Source organism: Cyrtonyx montezumae, unplaced genomic scaffold (assembly GCF_038088225.1).
Source record: "Cyrtonyx montezumae isolate F1298 unplaced genomic scaffold, pur_monq_1.0 scaffold_31, whole genome shotgun sequence".
In the NCBI taxonomy this organism is placed as follows: domain Eukaryota; kingdom Metazoa; phylum Chordata; class Aves; order Galliformes; family Odontophoridae; genus Cyrtonyx; species Cyrtonyx montezumae.
In genome coordinates this window covers 4,111,431-4,132,659 of record NW_027072036.1, presented here as the reverse complement: position 1 = coordinate 4,132,659, position 21,229 = coordinate 4,111,431, and the positions used below count along the sequence as shown (strand labels likewise).

At 53.6% G+C, this 21,229-nt stretch overlaps 1 protein-coding gene across 1 annotated transcript in view; it reads right to left on the bottom strand.

Moving 5' to 3' along the window:
• The window catches only part of GRIK3 (glutamate ionotropic receptor kainate type subunit 3), a 66,489-nt gene extending 51,981 nt beyond the window's left edge, over positions 1-14,508 (bottom strand). The window contains exon 1 of the mRNA XM_065744580.1: positions 14,394-14,508. Coding sequence (XP_065600652.1) covers positions 14,394-14,508 — 115 coding nt within the window. The remainder of the gene's footprint in view (positions 1-14,393) is intronic.
• Positions 14,509-21,229: the final 6,721 nt, after the last annotated feature.

Sequence of the window (21,229 nt, the reverse complement as noted above, 5' to 3'; positions counted from 1 at the left end):
AATTCCTTTTAAATGCCAGGAAATGCAGCTGTCTGGCAACCTAGCTCGCCTGTATTATGGAGCTATCAATAAACAGCACAGCATTTGCAACTGGATTTTGACTGCTTTGTTGGAGTGACGCAGAATTTTTCTTATCACTGCGTATTGTGAAGGAATTCGGGGACCTGAAGTGCTGCCATGTATTCTCTGTGCAGAGGAGTGGAGTGCAGAGCTGCTGCAGGGGGCTGCATTGGGACAGCATGGTGCGTGTGGCACAGAGCTCTGCGTGCCCGTCACTGTGAGAAGGTGATAATCACAGAACCATAGAATGGCCTGGGTTGAAAAGGACCTCAAATGTCATGTAGTTTCAACCTCATTGCCAGGGCAGGGTTGCCAACCACTAGACCACGCTGCCCATATCCGCGTCCAGCCTTGCCTTGAGTGCTTCCAGGGATGGGGCATCCACAACCTCTCTGCTCATTCTGTGCTGTAAGCTCCATTGCATGTTAAGGCCCAGCACGTGCTGGGGCTACAAAGCATTGCTGCTCCGTCAGTGCTTCTTGCAACCCCCCTGTCCCCTCAGACGGGGAGTTGCTGCAGTGTGGATGATGTTTGGGAGTGTTGAAATGGAAAATGCAAAGAGCAATGAGTGCAGCTAGAGGCATCCATCAGAACTTCTGCCGTATTTGTCTTCTCTCAGGAGCTAATATCCATGAATTTGGTTATTAGAGTCATAATGTTCTAATTATTTCATTTAATACTCTAATTATCCCTTGTGATTAATCCTGACCATAACAGAAATGTCTGTGATTCTGGAAGGCACGTCCCAGTAGATCTGGTAGTATGAATGTTAATTTGAGTTAACGAGGAAAAGAAGCCAAAGAGTGCAAGGACTCATGGCACCGAGCGTGGCCCCTGAGCCCATCTCCCATTGCCATCCACTGCATTTGGATGGATGTCATGCAGGGCTCTTCGGCCTGGTGGCATTTCAGTGCACATCCAAGGGCTCAAGTGATCTGATCACTTGGTGAGTGAGCCTCGCAGTGTCAGAGGTGTGTGGCCACACTGTGCCCAATACCTCTGTGCATACCCTTACACTGCAGATGTACCAAGAAAAATCAATGCCCAGGTCAACAGCACACCCCGGAATTGTGTGTCTTCTTCCTTCGGAGGTACCAACACCGCAGAGCTGTGTGTGCCCCCACACCCCTCAGAGAAGTGTGCATTCACATGCAAGCACACACGTGTCCTCCCGGCTGCACGCCCGCCTGCAGGGCACGGCCATCTGCTCCTTTATGTGCACAGGAAGGGAACGTATGGACAAAAGGAGCCTACGCTGCTGGCACAGACTTCTATGGTCTTCAGAGGAGGGCTTTCCCCATCCGACAGATCCTTAAGCAGCATTGTGTTACCAACAGCTGAGGGAGTCTTCCCTCCATGAGCTGGGAAATGACGTCAGCATGGGGCTGGGGATGTTTGCACCCCATTGGCACTGCCCACCTCCCTCTGAGCAGAGCAAGTGCTCCACAGTTTTCTTCCCCATATATAAAATGTGGGAGGGTGCAGAGAAGAGCCCTTTGAACTGAGGAACAACTGCTGGCTCCTGGCTTCTCTGTGCGTCCATCAGAGAAGTGTGCAGTGTGGATGTACCCAGGGAGGCTCCCAGCTGGCAAGGGGTGATGTTCTGCGTGCACAGGGGGATGCCAAGCAAGGGAAACGCTTTGTGATTATGTTTTGCTGCGTGGAGTTGTTCCTGCTCGTGCACCTGGCAGTGCCAAACTCGCAGGGCTGCGCAGACGGTGCTCTCCAGACATTGCTCCTCGTGCCCTCAGACAGCGTGCTGCTGGTGGGGACGCACTGCAGCTCATGGGCATGGCCAGATGTTGAGCAGCTGGAGCAGGCAGGGCCACAGGCTGCAGGAGGCGGAGGCTGGGAAGGGGCTGTCAGAACAAGGGGGAGGTCCTTCTCCCTTCCCATTGATATTTTGCATATTCCAAACGGGGACGGATGCAGCTTTGGCTGTCAGAACGATGCTCTGAGTTCTGCTGTGCAGTTCACATCTGCCAAAGTGCTTCTGTGCAGACTTGGGTGTCAGTAGGAGCCCCCTTCTGCTGAGCACACTGCGGGGATACAGAGCCAGCAGGAGCTGGCCCCTGGGAAACCAAGTTCCCCTCTTCTTTCTGGCATTCCCTGCTCTTAATTTGGTGGTTAGAGGGCTGGTGGAGGGCATAATGCGGCAATGTCCTCATAGTGGGAGTCTTAAAAACAAATTTCTAAGAGATGGGAGATGTGGGGCAGCAAGCCCCCAGTGGTGCCCGTGCTTGAAGGGCTGCCTATTAACACCTGTGGCCAGTAGCAACATTTCTCTCCAAATACTCTTCCAAAAGCACCAAGGATGGTGGCAGAGGGCACGGAAATAACCTGATCAGCGCAGTGTCCCCTTGAAACAATACTGCAATGTGTGAAGTGCTACTTCTGCAGCAGCAAAGTGAAAATCAAAGTGCAGAACCACACAGAAAGCAGAGCCCCTCCGTACGTGGAATAATGAGGCCATAAAACCGAACGAGAAAGTTAAATAATTTACCATAAATATCGAAAGCTCCCAAGTCATTCTCTACATTAACTGCCTATGTTTCGAATGATCTTTGCATTCACCATGTCACAGATGGCAACATCAGACAAGAGAGTCCTTGACAAAACTCGCTGTAATTATTCTTTCCACAGCTGCAGTTATTTTAATGCCTTTTCAGTTAAGCTGAAAGAGACGCACACATTTTATAAATAAGGGCTTTTAAAGCGGTTCGACAATGAAGCGTTTGAAACGTAGCGGGCAAAAATAAAGAAATAAATAAATAGAGGACACCCAAAAACTTTCACTGCGTGGTGTAACCTGGGGTGGCACCGCTCCTCTGAAGCAGTGTGTAGCAGCTGGAGCTGAAGCGATGCTGGCACAGCTCTGAGCTGCTCGGACACGATCTGGTGCTCGGTTCTGTGTTGGCTGTCAGCCTGCCATGAAGGAGCTGCCCTCCGAGGGTGGACGAGCAGCTGGGTCTGCCTTGGGAGTGCAGTGCTGCTGGGTGAAGTCACTGCTTCTTTGTAGGATGTGGAAGATCAGTAATGAAAAATCGTAAGAGCATGACAAGGGGCACTGGGTGATGCTCCCTGTGGGATAAGCACAGCATCCAGGGCTTACCCTCCTCAAGTACCCAACATGGCCCTCCCCTGGAGCAGCTCGAGGCCATCGCCTCTCACCCTATAGCTGCGACCTGGGAACAAAGGCTGACTCCAACTCCACCACAGCCTCCAACTTCCTCAGGGGACCCTATTTCCACCTGCATAGAGCAGCTGTGAGTTTGAGCTGTATCAAAGTGCAGTGATGGACCCTTGAGCTGAAGCAGCAGACCTTACAGGAATCCATCCCTGTGCTCTGCAGCGCGTGGCACAGCTCGGTGCCACCTTCACCCGCGCTTCTCCATCTCCTCGGTGCCCTCAGAACACCTCTCCCCCAAATCCATCTCAGGGCCTGGATGAAGGGCTGCATTTTTTTAAGCTTTGGACACTCAGCAGCTCCCGTGCAAACCAAAGGAAGTCAAACCCTCCCTCGGTGAAGTTCTCCTCTCAGAGAGCTGCAGCTGTCCCCACCCCTTCGAGCTGTCGGTTTAAAAGCAGTGGAAATTCTGACAAATTGGAGCCACGACTGAAACGATGAGAGCTGCACCGGGAGGATGCTTCCCATTTAGAGCAAATAAAGCAAAAGAAAAGCGGGGAAGAACGGTGGGAGGTTTTTCAGAGCGTGATCCTGGCGAGCTTAGACATGCAAAGAAGACATCGTGGTCCGGGGAGGCCCTGATTAATGGGGGTTATTGTCGGGGAGGCCTGGCTCTATGCTCAGCAATGAAAGGCACCAACCCGCAAAGTATTCAGCGTTATACAATAACAGATTGTGTGCAGTTACCCTTAGAAAACAAATGTGCTCTCTCTTATATAAGATTATAGACCATCCATCACTGGCTGGCATTAAATAGCACAGAACACCAGTGTATGTAATTAGCAATACATGAAGTCCAGACATTATTTCAGAGGGGTTGGAACAGCAAAGGAGTGGATGTTGCTGTTCCCCTTTCAGTTTGAAACTTCTGCTCTCCTCAATCCCAGGCCCTGGAGCACCGATCTCCACCTCTGAGTGAGATGGATGTGGTTTGGGAACACACAGAGTCATCAGCCACACAATTAAGAGCTGTATTTAAGCCCTGGAATGAACCAACGCACTCCATCCTTGAGGCAGTCACACGTGTCTCCATATTTCTTAGTTTTGACTCTCAGGCTGATAATTAAAAGCAATATATATATATATATATGTCTCTGATATGAATTAACGTCGCATCGTGCTGTTGTCACCTCCTCTTCCAGACACTGCAGGGTTTGGGATTTCCCTTTTTCTGAGAGGCAGAGCTGTCCTTTGGTGGGAGCTGCCATCCTTGGGTGGGTGTCCCTCTGTGTTCATAGCTGGGGCAGAGCACTGCATGGACCTGAGCAGGAGCTGGGCACTGGGAGCCTGCTCCTTGCTAATTACTGCCTCAAGTAGTTGGGCTGTGATGCTGGGCTGTATAATTAGGATGTAATAGCACAGACTATTGTACGTTAGTTAAATACCAAGGGATTATTAGGAGTATGTTTTCAGGCTTTCCAGTCCCATGTTGAGTAAACAGTTGTTAAATTTCAATAAATAACTTTAAAAATAAATAAGCAGTCAAGTGTATTTAGGATAATGTGTTTTTTTCCCCCCAAAATGACTCAAGTTAGTGCCTATACTCCCAGGCTGTGGTCTCTTCAGTAGGGCTGTGCTTGCTCTGCCTCTTTGCTCTGCTTCAGACCACTGTCCATCTATCTCCCTGCTATTCCCATGCTTTAGAGCCCTCCCCCTTAAGCCCAGAGCAGCATGGGGTGGGCTTGGACCTGTTCAGCAAGTATGGAATTGAAGCATGAAAAAGCAAAGTCATTTGTTCAAAGCCACGCGGGGAGTCTGTTACGGGGCAGAACGGGAGCTAGCGAAAGATCAAAAAATACTTTTCTAAAAATAAAGCTTTGAAAGTCTGTAAAGGCAACGCAGCTCTTACAAATCGCCGTGTTACAATCAAAAAAAAGCAGCTAGTCATGTGCTGGCTTTGAGGCTGACATTGTAGTACCTAATGAACGTTGTGGTGGCTGTGTCTCATCTCCGGGGCACTGCAGAAGGGAAGGCCGTGGGATGGGGCTTTGCCTCCACCAGGAGCAGCACACCAGAACCAACAGGTGTAGCCAGCCCAGTAACCATGGTGATGGATAATTCAGGATTGGCTTCACCTTCTTGTTAAGATTGTTCCTCCTGCAGCTTTCTGCACCACGGTGCTGCTACGAGGAGCAATCCTGTGAAGCAATGGGCGGGTGCTGCTGCCCTGCTGGATGCATGCTCTGTGCTGGCAGAGCACGGTGCTAGGAGCACACCTTGGGGACAGAATTGTCCATGGAGCTGCCACCCCCCATCCTCCTGCCCTTCTCCTTGCAGTCAGTGAGCCCTAAGGGTCCAACCTGGGGCGAGGGAATGCTTATGGCTTTGTATCCCCCAATGGTGCCCATGTGTGCCAGGTGGGTCAGTTGGAGAGGTGCCACCATTATCCCGTGTCCTCCTGTCCCTCGTGGCTGTCTGCCCTTGGGGATGTTACTCTGAGCAGACAAAGTGCTGACTGCACAAAGTACCTCTGCAACATCTCACTCCCGAGTGCGTCTCGGAGCGCATCGTACGTTCAGAACTCGTTTGCACTGCTCTGCCTTGTTGAACCTGAAGTGCTAATTAGGAAACCAAGAAATTGGGAATCTCCAACCAAGTACACTGTGAAATTAATGAGGACCTACTGAAGAACATAAATAATCCGTGCTCCCTATTAGAGGCTGTTAGCACCATTAAAGCAATCCAGAGGAAAAACGGCGGCGCACCGCCAGCCAATCCCCTTTGAAATCCATCACTGTCAGTGCCTCCATTCTGCCCACTGAAATCAGTGGTTAACCCCAGAACATCCCGACTATTTAGAAATCATTATTGTCGCTATGAATCATGAGCGAGGGCTGAACTGGTCACGGAAATGTATATAAGAACATCAGGTTGAAGTAGCACAGTCACACAGGAAAAATCAAGTCGTTCCCTCCTGGGTTTGCGAGTCATATTCTAGTGATAAAATGCAAAAATGCATTTTGTTTTGTAATGATCACAAATAATCCTGGGACAGGAATTCTTTCCAGGCCTCCCAAGTCCGCTCCCTCCATGGCAAGGTTTATTGCTCTGCTTTCTCTGTGCTTTCTCTCAAACTGCAGCTGTCAGAACAGTTTACGAATTATGGTCCTGTTGGCATAAACTTCCATATTTCACACCGAAATTGGTTTCCTCATGAACTCAGAGGGCACAGAGAAGTGTGTGAGTGCCCAGACCCACAGATGTCAATGCTGGGTGACGTGGCTGTGTGCACTGGGGAATCATCTCCCCCAAAAACTCAGGCTCAGGCTGTGCTGCGTTGCCCACATTAGTCTGGGTCTGTAGGAAATGAGGGCACAGAGTGAATGCTTTGCTTCCCAGCATTGGAATAAGCAGAAATCCCAACAGCAGTGCTAAGGGCAGGGGGCAAGGTGAGGTCTCAAGCAACCTTGCATGGATGAGAGCTGCGGGTGGGCAGGGGGTATCAAAGCCAGGCAGGAATGGGGAGAGAACGAAAGGGGGTGGGAATTAAAACATGAAGTCAGGGTGGGATAACCACGTCATTACTGCTGGGGTTACTGCATTGCCAGGATGAAGGTGGAGGAGTGGAGGATTGTTTCTGGTTGACATTTCTGTTTGTAACTTGTGTCCTAATGGAAGGTGATACGGTGTGGAGATGAGCTCTGTGTGAATGTGAAGTGTTGCCAGCTTCATCCCAGGTCATGCAGCATGCTTTCTGGACAGCCCCTTCCCCTTGATGTTGGTGAATAGGAAAAAGAAATGTAAGAGCCCATTTCCATTCAAACACGATGAACCAGACCCTGGAGCTGAGCACCCAAGGACTCACTTTGAATTTCTTCAAAGTAAAGACGACAAAAACTGATCTTGCAGAAATAAAAATTCCTAAGGAGAGTAAGTGCATAAAACGGGGAAGAAAATGGTTTTCTTTCCCCATAAATGAAGAGCGAGTCTTTAAGAATTTATAGACCAGAAATTTAAATGAAGAATTTCCTTTTTACAGGTCCCCATCCCAGCTCAGAGCTGTAACAGCACTGCTGCAGTATGGTGGTATGCAGATCTGGATTCAGACCCAGAGGGGTCCCAGGACTTCTGTCCTCGTGGGCTCCCAAAACAGATGAGTTTTTGATGGCGTTTTGTCTATAGCTCTGCTTCCAATTATGAATGCTGCATTCTGAGTGTTCAGATCTGAGCACGATTTGTGGCCTGATGATTTAAAAATCCTAACAGTGGTGATGTGCTGTGGGGGGGGTTGTCACAGCCACTCCTGTGGGCAGCTCTGTGCCCAGCCAGGAGCAGGATCCCACCCCACATATATCTGCGAGCATCAGTCTGGGTAATTGGGATTCCTTCTGCTTCTTCCCACAGTTCATTCTCTGGATGAACCCTTTCTGATTCCCAGAGGGCAACAAAGCAGTCCTTGTACACAAGTCCTTGAGCTGGGCAAGCCCAACGTGCCCTGGCAGCTCTGGGAGCTGCAGCATCCTTCCAGGGTGAGCCAGCACGGGCACGGCACAGCCGGGCTGTGTGCCAGGGCAGGAGCACCATTAGGAACAATTGAGCTGCCCGTAATGCAAAGCAGAGCCAGAGAGCAGGGCAGAAGTGACCCGGAGCATGATTTGCAGTGAATGTCTTTTTATCTCATAAATAGGAGAGACACTTTGGGATGATTATCCACCCAGATTTATCTCTGCAGCTCCTTGTGTATCCTTCTGTGCTTAAAAATGTCTCGCTGCCCTTTGCATTATTGCATTGCCCTTTACATTCATACTGCATAAACCTCTCAAGCACCGTAAAACTTACAAGGTGTAATATAATGCTGTGATTTCCTTTTACACACCATAAACAAAAGTCAGTGGGAAAGGAAGATGGCAAGGCAGACTTTATTCGGTCTGACAACGATACGGTGTGATCCGGGGTGAAAATATATACACAAGTCCACAACATACACTCTTTGCACACTTAAAATCATGAGCCAGATTGATTATCCGCCACTGATGGATCACTTCAATGTATTAAATGGATTATTCCATAAATCACCAGCTGTGCTAGGAACGCAGTGTTAGGAAAGAAAGAGAAAACATTATAGATCTGTCTTGGGCAGGCGAACGGAAAGCTTCCTGAGCTGGGGAGCTGGGGGGGATCCCAGGGTCATGGGGTGTCCCCAGGAGGACCTCGAGCTCATGGGGTCAGGGAACCCTGAGCTGGGAGGGACTGCAGGGAGCACGGAGCCCAGAAGCTTTCACAGCCCATGCTCAGGCTGATGGTTGAGCAGAGCAGCCCTGCTATGCTGTTGTGGGGTTGGAATGAGATGATGGTTGAGGTCCTTTCCAACTCAAGCCATGATACAATGGAAGAATGCAGACCCCTGCGGCACTGGGTGCAGCTCCCTGTGCCCACCCCATCTCTGGGTCCTATGCTCAGTGCCCACTGCTCCATCGGTGGCAAACCCACCTGAACTCAGTGTGCTGAGCCCAGGGTGACCTGAGCTGTGCCCTCCTCCCTACAGGGGTGGGATCGGGATCGCTGCTGTTAGAATCACTTAGGTCTGAGTGCTTTGCATCTGCTGCAAAACCAACCACCCAGTCTAACACTTCAGTCCCAATAGACAGTCATAACTCAGCTAAATTTGTGGGTTATACCAGATTTTATTTACTGTTTCATCCTGGGAGATAAGGAGGAGATGACAGCCATCTATTCATTAAAGCAAAGCCGCCCACAGCTCTCTCTGGTTTCTCACCATCCACGGCCATCTTCAATGGAGTTTGGGTTTTGCAGTACTGGTGCTGTTGGTTTAGGGATGCAGATGTCCCTGCTCCCCTGGGGGGCTCAGCCCTGCTCACCTTGAAGCCCTCCTCCACAATCAGAGCTCATTACCAGCTAATGAGCATCCAGTGGCTTCTGTGAGAGCACTCGGTGGCCTTGGACATCTGAAGCACTGTGAACTACTGAACTACTCCTCCCGAAGCTGCTGTTTGCAGATGTTAAGAACGGAAGGCTCATTTCAATCCATCAGCCTCACCAGCTTTGTAATGCTGTCCATACCAGCTCTGCACGCCCCGTTCTGGGCTCCCTGGTGCCCACTTCCCAGCGATGAGCAAAGTGCAAATTCAAGAATTCATGTGAACACTTACAGAATCTTAAGGCTTTGTTTCGTTCCCTCGGTGCTGGCGGGTCAGTGTGTATGCTTAAAGACTTCCTAAACGGGGATGCTGTTCTGACTCTGGAGCTGTTTGGTGTATGTCTGGTGAAGTTCAGAGCAGAGGTGTGGACTGAGCCTCGCGTGGCTCTGGGAAGCAATGCCTGTTTCAGAGCAATGTGCTGCTGGTTATCTGCTCTCCCAGCCATAGCAGAATGGTCTCATCCATGGCTGTGTGGTGCTCGGTGCTCACTGCAGATGCAGTGCATGAAGGGAGATGCTGCTGAGCACTGGGGTAGGAGGAAGGCTCCTTCCTGTGGGATGCTCTGCGAGCTGCTGCTTCTGGTAACGACCTGAGCCTATTTGGGGCTTTACGAGTGCTAAAAGCAAGCACATTAGCTGCTTTTATTGGTAGTGAACATCAGTAGTGCTGTGCAGCCCCACCACGCTCCATCCATCTGAAATGAGGCAGTCCTGCCTCACAGACCCGGGGTTTTTAGAGGCGTGGAAGCTGCGGTGCTCAGTGACGCATTGTCCCACTGCCAACAGCAGCACCTGCAGAGCCCAGAGCTGCAGCCCCCACCTGCACCCACCCTCTGCAGCCTTCACCTCTGCGGAGCTCAGGTGCTCCCTGCTTGCTCCCTGCCTCCCCCAGAGCCTTCTGAACGTGCAAAGGGAGAGGAAGGCAGCCTAGACGGCACCGCATTAATCCTCTAGCCAAAAAGAGGGAATAAAGACTGCGCAGCAAAACCGGCACAGAAATGCTCTATGTCGGATTAGGAGGCTTCGACGCGTGCTGCTGGGTTTGTTTGGAGCCTCCTCCCCACAAGGCACCACTGTCCCATGCAGCACTGGAGCAGCACTGGGGGGGAGGAGGTGGCTGGAGCTGCTGCTTCACCCCCAGCAGTGGGAGATGGCGAGGAACCAGTGCCCTCTGCTGCTGCGGGGCCGGGTGGGAGCTCAGCCACATCCCATCAGTGCTGTGCCAGAGGCGTGCAGGTTTTGCTTTTGGTATCGTTCTGTGCTGGACTGCGTCTTGAAAGCTCTAGGAAAATCTTTTCCTAACACCAGCCTCCATTTGCTCTCGTCAGTAAGAGCATCCAGAAAAAGGGGAGGGGGGGGAAACAAGTTCAGGGTGGTAGAGCAGAATTCTGGCTGCGGTGCACGGCCAGCAGGCAGCCCCACGGCACAGCTGGGTGCTGCAGCAGAGCAGGGAAACCCCACGGTGCACACCAACCCCTCCTTGCACACTGACCCACGCTGTGCATTTCCCCTCTGAGGTCTCCCACTCAGAGCTGTGACTTCGGGCACAGTGCAGCTCTGCTCATCCCGGGGTACCCCTTCCCCATGACGGATGAGGGCCGATTATTTTTCCTTTTATTTCTTGTGGTTTGATCTTAATTTTCCCGCATCGTGCTCCCACGAGGATGCCGAGATCAAACAATTAGGCTGCTCCACAATAAAAGAGGGAACATTGTTATTCAAATGTATTCAGAATGAATTTACCACCAAACAGTTTACACTGAAACCGCCGGGCTGTGCTGCCCCGACACACACAGGGCATCTCCCCCCCCCCCCCCACAACGGTGCTCCAGCAGTGGGTGCATGGCCACACAGATACAGGTGGGGTCACGGGAGAAAATGCCACGGAGGCAAAAGAGATTTATTTAAGATAAAGTAAAGGGGGAGACATCAGAAAGCCCTTCAGTGGCAGCGGGGTGTGGGAGCAGAGCCCCGAAGGAACACGGCCCTGGGGGTCCCTGTGCAGTGCTGACCCCAGGAGCCCCTCACTCCCTCCCACCCCCACATCTCAGTTCCCCCCAGCACTGCTGTGTTTCTGAAGGCAACTTTGCCTGCAGTGTGTGGGAAGGTGATTGCAGAATTAAATTCCAGGCGGGCGTAATGAGCCTCCGAAAAGCCAATCACACAGAGGAGGGTAATTATCCACGGAATTTGTTTTCTGTGTATTTATATAAAATAATCGATGCTGGTGGTTTTTGGTTTTTTTTGTTTGTTTGTTTGTTTTTTCATGCTGATTTTGATCCTGTTGGGCTCTCTTTTCTGCACAGCACGCAGTCAGTGCCCGGCCCTTCCCTGGCTGCACGTAGCTCTGAGAACAGAGCCCATGTTCCCACAGCAGCACTGTCCCCACCCAACCCATGGGCACTGCTGCTGCATGCACAGGGCTCTCATCCCAGGGAAATACATGTGTACATAAAAAAGAAAATACAAAACCAGGAGAAGAGCCGAGAGGCAGCGGTGCTGGTGGTTGCTTTTGAAACAGGAGAGAAAAATGGAATGTGTCCGGGCAGAGGGAAGCAGGGTGTGGGGCGGGGGTGGCTTTCCATTGCAGGGTTGCAGTCCCACTGCCAGCCCCGTGCAGGGCCGTGCTGCAGCTGGGAGCATGCAGGACCAGCCACCAGCAACACGAGCAGCAGGGCCGGGCTGAGCTCCTACACTTCAGCTTGCACCATTTCCTGTTAATCTCAGCCTTGCTAATGGCCCATCCATCGGCACAGTCGTCCCGAGTGGATCCTGATGATGCTTCGAGGACTGGAGGCCGTAGAGATCAGTGCTGCCCCACGCTGACCCCCTCAGCTCCTGGCTGCCAGCCCAGCCCTGATGGGAGCACTGCACTCCCATCCCTGGGCACCCATCCGTGTGCTGGGACATCCCAGTGCCACAGCAGCACCCCGAGCACATGTTGGGACTGTTCTGGGATGCGACGTTTTTTATTTATCATCACATAATAATTGAACAGCTGCTGGGGAAGCGCTGGATCCCAACTCCCACCTATTAACAGCAAAAGCCAGCAGCGAGGCACTGGGCTTTCTTTGTACGTGGATTTGTGAAGATGATGTTTAGATGTGTAGATTAAATATTTATGTTTTACATGTGAGAGGAAGAGCACTTTTAGCTCTTCCTTTCCTTTCCTCGATATCTCCTGGAGAAGAACCGAAGCACTGCTGTATTTGTTTTGTCAGCTTCGTGGGGAAAACAGGGGAGCCTGGAAAAGTTATCTGTTTCCCCTGCTTTAATTTTCGCTTTTAAAACAATACCTATGAGAGTGTTCTCCGGTTCTTGGCGTCGCCTAATAATTAAAATAATTACTTGAAAGCCAGAGCAGCTTTGCACAAATGAATGCGGGGGGTGGGGGTGGGGTGAGAAGCCGCGGTTTCCCAGGGAAAGAGGCCGGAATTGCTCCCGTTTTGAGAGCACAGGTGAACGCAGATCTTCCTGCAGCGCCGATCCAGCTCCTTTCTGAGCTTTCTGTTCCTGTTTTGGAGGTGGAGGGAGGGCTGAGCGAGGGGCTGAGCTGTCGGCGGTGGCTGGCAGCGGCGGTGGGGCTGCACGGAGCCCTGCATGGCTCTGCTGCTCGGGGCGGCCTCGGTGCTGGCACGGCTCAGCTCGGTGCCTGCGGTGATGGGGGGCAGAGCCGCAGCCCAACCACGGCGTTTCAGGAAGGGCTGGCACGGTTTCCCTGCTGGAAGCTCCCGTACCCCTTTGTGCGACTGCTTTGAGCCCTGGAAAACCCGACGGAGCTAAGCGCTGCCCCAGGGATGCTCCTGGTTCTGAACACCCCCACAGATGCTCTCGGAGCATCTCCCGTATCCACCTTTCCCATCACAGCTCGGGGTGCTGCAGCACTCTCAGGACACATCTGCGTGGCGTGGGTTGCTCACAGCAGCACAGGAGGGCGGTGGACCCCACGGGACTGGAGCCCGGCTCCGTGTCAGAGCCGTGCACCCTCGCACAGCCCTTCAGGAGGTGGCAATGTTTCAGAACGCAGCTGCCCTTCAGGACTGGCATTTTTCTCTTGCTGGCTTTCCCATGGCTGCTGGGCACTCGCATCAGCATAAATAAGTCCCGTTTTTGGTTTTGTTTTTCACTAAAAAATATCCACAGATCTATTCGTTTCTTATTTTTTTGCTCCTCTCTCCAGCTTGGAATCTGGTCCCTGAGAGGCAGTAACCCTGTCCTGACCGCTGCTGTGGGCAGACAGCAAATCCCTGCGGATATGAACTGATGGCGAAGTGCATGGGATGTAGCAGGGAATCGGAGACTTTCTTTACATGACACACTTCTGCGTCTAGTTTAATTAGAAAGAGAAAGATCATCGCCTCTTTCCCAAGCTGTTATCTGTGCAATTACTTTATGTAACATCATTAAAAATTAATTGCCCCCTGAACCTCAGCTATTTAATGAAAACCACCCGGCCCCCAGCAGCGCCGTAGCACCTTGCAGGCTGCGGGCTCAGCACGGCTCCCGGCACTGCCTGCCCCACGCAGCCCCACGGCAGCACCCCGTGCCTGGGCTGAGCTGATTGCTTCTCCGGGCCGTGGTCAGAGCACCTCCGAACAATCCCCCCCTCCTGCAGCAGGCTCACACCTCTGCTCACAGCCACACAGCAGCACCCGCCTTGCACCGGCACAGCATCCCCCTCTCCGGGGCACAGCGTTCCCCTTTTCCGGGGCACAGCATCCCCTTCTCTGGGGCACAAAATCCTCTTATCTGGGACACAGAATCCCCTTTTTCTCGAGGCACAGAATCCCACACTTGAAGCCACAGCATCCTCCTCTCCAAGGCACAGCATTCCCCCATTCAGGAGCGCACCATCTCCTTCTCCAGGAGCAGAGCCTCTTCGGGGCACAGCATCCCCTTCTTTGGGGTACAGCATCCCCTTCTTTGGGGTACAGCATTCCCCCCTTTGAAAGCACATCATCCCTTTCTCCCGGTGACACAGCTTCCCATTCTCGTGGGCAGAGCACCCCACTCTCTAAAGCAAAACATCCCCCACTCCGGGGCACAGCATCCCTCCTCGCACCGGGCACCGCGACGCTCCTCATACCATCCTCAGCATCACCGTTCCGCGCCAGCACCGTGCCCATCTCCCCCTGGCAGGGCACAGCCCCCCACCACCCCGTGCCCCGACACCGCGCTGGGATGCTCCGGCTCCATCCCCTCTCCCCGCATCCCATCCCCGGGCGGGGCAGCGCACCGCATTCCCCCCCCCCTCCGCTCTCCCCTTACCTATCCGGATGACATGCGGCATCCCATGCGAGCACTGCCCCCAAAAGCCGCCGAGCAGGAGAGCCGCGCAGTATTCCCAGAGCACGCCGCGGAGCGCCGGCCACGGCTGGGTCATCGTCGGGCAGGGCTCGGGGCCGCGGCCCTACGGCCCCAGGGGCAGCGGGGCGGGGGGCTGCGGCCCGGGGCTCAGCCGGAGCGGCCGCCCATGGCACATCGTAGTGCGCCGAGCCGTGCCCAGCAGAGCCGTGCGGGTCCAAAGAGAACCGTGCCGTGCCCGTGCAGTGCCGAGCCGAGCCGTGCCGAGCCGGGCGGGCGGCACCTGCGGAGCCGGGCTGTCGGTGCGCCCGCAGGAGCGGCTCTGTCCCCTCCTACCACTGATGCGCGCGGCTCGCACAAAGCCCCGGAGTGGAGCGTGCACACACGCACACGCACACACTCACACACCCGCATCGACACTCTCACCCCGAGGGGCTGCGGGATCGGCCCGCCCCGACGGCTGCCCCGCACCCCGGCCCCCGGAGTCCCGCTGTCCCCAGCGTCCCCGCTGTGTCCCCGCTGTCCCCGTGCCGCAGGGATGCTGGCACCCTGCGTCCCCAGAACTGTGTCCCAGGTGTCTCCTAAGGCTCACACTGTCCCCTGTGTCCCCAGAGCTCCTGGGAATCTCAGAATCCCTATGTCCCCAACGGCCCCGCTGTGCTGGGGATGATGGTGTTCCCTCTATTCCCAGCGGTCCTGAGGATGCCACTGTCCCTGGAGGTCCGCACTGTCCCCTGTGTCCCCCCAGGAATCCCACCGTCCCCTATGTCTCCCGACATTCCCAGGGTCCCTTATGTCCCTAGCGGTCCCCACTGCATCCCCCGCAGCCCCACGGGGCGCGGGGCAGCACACGGCAGCACGGTTGGGTGGGGGCTCGGGCTGGGGGCCGCTTTCATTTCGGTGCCACCGCTGAACCCCGCGATGGGGGAGAGGAATGACTGCGGTGACAGAGACGGAGCACCGGGGGAGGAGGCGGCATCGCCAACCGGCGGGGCTCGGCGAGGGCGAATTTCTTTCTTTCTTTTTTTTTCTTATTTAAATAATTCGATCTATTCCATCATTTCCAATCGCTCCCATTTGCGAGCTGTCTGCTAACTACATCGCCTGGAACATCTCGAGAGCAAATCTTTAATATTCTTGCAAAACATACTATTAGTCCGTATCTGTTCATCCTTTTAATTCTGCCCGGCTCCGGAGCGCTCTGTGCCGGAGGAGCAGCCGACCTCGCTCTGTCTGCAGCTCATCCCACTGCCGCAGCTCCGCCTGGACGCCGTGCCCCAGGGTGGGGGGTGGGGGGGGGGGGAATATCCATCACTCTGCAAGTCGGAGCACAGCTCCTGGGGTCTGCGTGTGACAGAAGAGTGCACAGCGAGGCGGCTCCCCCCATCTCCCCCCCCCCCCCTCCCCCGTGGGGTACCCACTGCTATGGGGCCGATCCTGTGCCATTGGTGGTCGTCGTGGAGCCTTGGGAAAAGGGGTTTTGGGGGGGCTGAGTGCCCGCAGGAAACCTCCCGGCAGTGGCAGGAGCTGTCGCTTGGAGGGCGCTTCAATCTCTCGGGGGCACCGAAAGGGATAAGATTCAGCACCAGGAATTTTCTTTACTCGGTGCTTAAACAAAAGACAGCTGTTGCTGTTGTGGGCTTCGAGTAAAATCAAATGTCACAGCCCGGGAAATCCGTGCACCTGGAGTCAGAAAAATACTTTGGGGAGGAAGACCGTGGAGAGGGCTTTCTTTACCCTTCCGACTGTAGCACTTGGAGTTCGTTTTTTGCAGTAACTCAGGACGGGAAATTCTGATCCTGTAACACAGAGAGGTTTCAGAGTGCTGTGCTCAGTGCAGGTCCCTGTCCCGGGCTCTGTTTCCCCCCCCCTCACCCCCCCCCGGGCAGCGCTGAGGATACGGGCGATCCTCCTTGGGGATGAGGATGCTCCGATCTGTTGGGTTTCTCACCCTGCAGTGGCTGTTCGCGGGTTTGGAGCCCCATGCATCGCACATGGGGGTTACTCATCTCCACTTTACATTTTTGATACGCATGAAATCTCGGTTCTCTCGCCCACAGACAGAGCTGAGGGCTCACGGTTTTTCCAGAGAGGAGGGGTTTAGTGCGGGGCTTCTCCATTTTTGGGTCCGAAAGGGAACTGTTTGCAGAAGCGGGGGGAAATATTGAACCGATTGCGTTAATATCCTGGGAAAATACTGCTCCACAAAGGGCTCCTTCGGTCGGATCCGTGCTTTGGAAAAGACGCAGACCTCAGACAGCGGCTGCCACGCTTTTCCGTGCTAATGAAATAATAAATAAATAAAGAGGTCCTTTGCGTTGCTAACGCTGCCTGGAGCTGCCGATGCGTCCCAGCGGTGTCCGTGTGCGATCTGCTGGGCTGGATCACCGCGAGTGATGCTGCCCAGAGATCGCCCTACGGAGATCCGTGGGCTGAAGCTCTGCGCACCGACGGAGCGCATTCCTGGGCCGTGAGTGCCCTCTGCTGAAAGCACCCCGGCTCCGGGAGCTGAGGGCTGAGTGCTGCCGCCCACTCCAGGCCCACACCTTCCTCCTCATCCTCTCGGCTCCTCGTCACCCTGGGGCTGCTCCTGTGTAACCGCCCTGCTTGCAGCTCGGGCTCCAAGTGCAGCTCCGTGCGTGCTGTGATGGGAGCTGGGCAGGGATGGAGGTTCTCCTGCTTGGGAGACCTCTCCCAGTCCCCTCTCTCTGGTCAGCCCAGTGCCTGGGTGCAGCACCTCGCAGGCTGATGGGGGCAGAGAGGAGGGGATGAATGAGACCGTATTCAGTTTCTGTCCTTCCCGCAGCCCACGCTGTCCCCGGGCAGGGGAAGGTGTTGTGGCTGCTCTGCTCCACCAGGCTCTGCTTTTCCTGGGCTGCAGTGAGATGGTTTGGCCGAGGCCGGGTGGGATTGCAGATCCGTGCCAGGTGCTCCGTGTGCATTTCACCCTCTTTCTGCAGAGGTAGGAAAGCAAACAACCTTTTTTTTTTTTTTAATTATTATTATTTAAAAAATATATAAAAAATAAAAAAATCCCTATCTTTAGTATTGGTGGGAGAAGCCATTTGCAACTGATGGGTGTAAATTATGCCTGCTTAGTCAGACAAGAAAATTAGAGGCTGCAGAATTAGACTCTGCTTGCAATTATCTTTACACGGAACCAGTTTACAGAAAAAAACCCTCGGCACGCTCCCTGCTTTCTGATAAACCCTCCAGCAGTGTTCTTTTCCATCTCTCAGCCCCATAGTGGGGCCGGGCAGTCACCCCCCATGTGTCCAATTGCCCGTGCAGAGGGTTGGGACGAGTCACGGGTAGCTTCGTCTCACCCTGTGTGCAAAGGGCAAGGGAAGGGGGGCTGTTCTGAACCCCCCTCAGTGCCTGGGCACAGGATTTGCTGTGGCACATCCCAGCTTAGTGAGCAATGAGCTACGCCCCATTTTATCCCGTTGGAAGGGGATGGTGCATGGGTCACGAGTTGGGAGCGCGGCGCGGGAAGCTTCCCGGATCTGTGTGACTCCGTTTGCTTTGTAGGTTCATAGCTGAGTCTCACTGAGGTTGGAAAACACCTCTAAGGTCATCGAGTGCAACCCGAGCACAGCCCCTTGCTTCCCCTTTCCCAGCTGCCCCATCTCTTCTGCTCGCTGGCAGCACAGAGCTGGCGTGGCCGTGGTTCAGGCAGGGTGTGCAGAGCGGTGCTGCGCTGCGTGTGCCATGTGTTGATTCCCCTTCATGGTGGGAGCACGATTTGCGCGTGGAATCCTGATTGGAAAGCAGCGAGCCTCTCCTTAGAGCAAATTTTCATGATTTTCTGTGGGGAGCTTTTGTGTGTTGTTCTTTTTTTTTCCCAAGCATAAGGAAAAAATAGAAGCACGTCCGGTAAACATCAGATATTTAAAGCAGAATGTCATATTTAAAGAAGTACTTTGGGTTGGCTTTTTTCAAGTGTAAAAGAAGACAGTGCATAAATCTGCATAGCTGTGTTTTTGTATTATAAGCATTCGTCGGGGGGAGGGGGAATGAGGCTGAAATTGGGCATTCTGCACCAGTTTTAATTGGTTCCAACCCACTTCTCTTGTCCCAGAGGCACACAGGGTGCTGCCACTCCTGGCTCAGCCCCTTCCCATGCCCTTGGCTCTTAATGAATTAAGGCCAAAATCGCATGGAATTGAGTGTCTTTTAACAAATTACGCCTGAAATCACATGAAATCCATTGGTTAGTGTTTGTCTGCATCACGTCAGGTGCCTTTGTGCTCTGATGGGAAGGGGATGTGTGTCCTTCCCGGATTGCAGTCACGATTTTTGTGCTGTGTTGTCATGTTTGAGCACTGTCTGAGGGTGGTGAGAGTGCAATGGGACGGGGCTGAGCACTGGGCACTGCTGTGGGCAGCTATGGGAACACCCCCAGGCAGAGGGGAGGGAGAGGTGACCTGGAGGTTGGGGGGTAGTGGGAGGGTGGGATGCGGGGTCTCTGGAGCTCTGTGTGCCCACGGCCTCTCGTTATACAGATGATAATGATGGCGATGCTGCAGCAGCCCGTGTGCTGCTGGAAGAGCTCACTGCCATGTGTGAGGGATTAGGGCAACGGATGTGTAATTTTCTGTTGTAATTTTAGTTTCTCGGCTTGGAGAGAGGGCTTCTTTGGCATGGGCCATCTCCTGGGGCTGGATTTCAAAGCAAGGATGAAGGGACATCCCTCTCCGCAAAACCACTGTGCTGTAGCACCAGCTGTGCTCTGCAGCTGTGGTGGGATAAGGGGGCAAACATCCCAGGAGCGGGATGAAATGCTGAAATGCTGCTGGGTCAGAGAAACTGCAAATGCAAACTGCCCCTTCTGCACTTTGCAGGAAAGGATCCTACTGGAACCTTGCAGCAAAACGCCTTTACGCCGTGCTCGAGCAGTGTGAGCAGCACTGTGTCTCTGGGGATCATTAATTCATGCAAAGAGATGACTGCCATAAGGGGAAACACTGTTCCTTCTGAAGCCTGAAAGCCCTGGGAAGGTGAAATGCTTGGGTGAGCCTGTCGGTGTTCTCCTGCAGGTAGGAAAGGAGAGCTGAGATCCTTGACGTGAAGCTCTGCACCCCCTCAAAGTGTTGTGAATAGAAGGAACACTGTTCTTATTAATAATGAATTAATGTACTGTTGCGATGAGTAACTCAGAATAAGGCATTGCCATCTGCTCTTAGAGGTAATCCTAAAGAGATTTTTGGAATGGTGCTGTTCTAGAAAAAAAAAAAAAGCCAAAATGCCTCTCACTGTTTGCTGCTATTACTCGTTAGTTGAAGGCCACTAATGAGTGGAAACATTTGGGGAATGTGCCACGGAGAGAGGAAGCTGCTGCTGGGGTGTGCAACCCACAGCGAAGGTTCTGTGTGCCCTGCTGGGGGTACCACAGGGCAGCTCCTCGGCTCACACCATCCTGTATCACTTGATATCACTTTATAGCTAACAGAAAACGCGCCGTCATGGAGGATCACGATCCCTCCTCGAGGCACACGATGACAGCAGGAACACCTTTGCTTTTCAGAAGGAGAAGGCTTTGACCTTGGCTTGTGCCTGTGTGCCGTGGCAGTGCAGCTGGGAGGTGCTGCAGGGAGCAGCCTGGAGCCACGGCCCTCCCCAGGCAAGGAGCTGCTCGTGTCGAGCTCCTCACAAATCCACGGCATCAGTGGGTTCTGCAACAGCTCTGAGATTTCTGCTGGTGGTCTCTGTTGCTCTGCATGATGCTGCTGGGAAGGGGGATGTGGTGGGACCAGGTGCTGGTTGCACTGGGCAGGGGTTGTGGCTCATTTCAGCCATTTCCCACAGCTCTTATTGGACGTGCACTTCTCACAACCGAGGCTCCAGGGTGGGGAGGCCCTGGGATTAATTTCTGGCTCAGGGAGCAAACAGCTGTAGGTGAAGTCAAGGGTGATCAGCCTCAGCCAGACAGCCATGTCCCAGGGGGCCGGGGGTGCCTCTCACTACAAATTGCTTTGGATGTGTGAATATAGACCTCTTATAGACTCCAGCACCGCGCAGGACCGCTCATGTCCTCACACTGCCCTCAATCACCAGGAGCTGTTCAAGGTCGTGGGAAGAGCACATCGCAAAGCAGAGCTGGTAAACCGAGGAGGTTTGCCTCGAGGAACCCTCACTTTGCACCCGGTTCATGGGCTGTCCCTTCTGTTGGGTCCGTGCTGATGCCTCAGGAGCATCCCGAGCAGAGTGGGTTGTTCCTGCAGCATGTTCTGATCCTGCTTAAAAATAAATGGCGCCGAGTGAGCGCCCGCTGGCAGGCAGTGTGCTCGGCCCCCTATTAAAAACAGCAGAACAAGTTTAATCTCTGGATGGCAGGGACGTTTGCATTGTCAGCAGTGTTTGATCCAAGTTTTAAGGGCAAAATTGAAATCATTCTTCAGCCGGCTCTGCACATTGATCTCCAGCACAAGAGCCCTTGTAAATAACCTCCTGAGATTGTGTCACCCTCTTTCTCCTCCAAACCACTGCTCTCTGAGGGAAGGGCGATCCCAAGGGTGCCGCAGCAGCCAGAAGGAGAACAAGTGAAAATGGCTTCAGGGAGTTTTTCCTCTCCTTCCTCCTCCCGCAGCCCACATCACATGCTCCAGATCACAGATTGTCACCGAGGAGAAACACTGAGGCTCTCGGCTTGGACTTTCTCTGTTTGAAATCACAGAGCAGCGGGGCAGTCCTGTCGGTGTCCTCTCCATGTGGCAGCACTGCAGACCACCACCACCTGCTTTCCAAACCCTTCTCTTGGCCCTGACCCCTGGGTGGGCTCTTGGGTGGTGCTGGGGGGC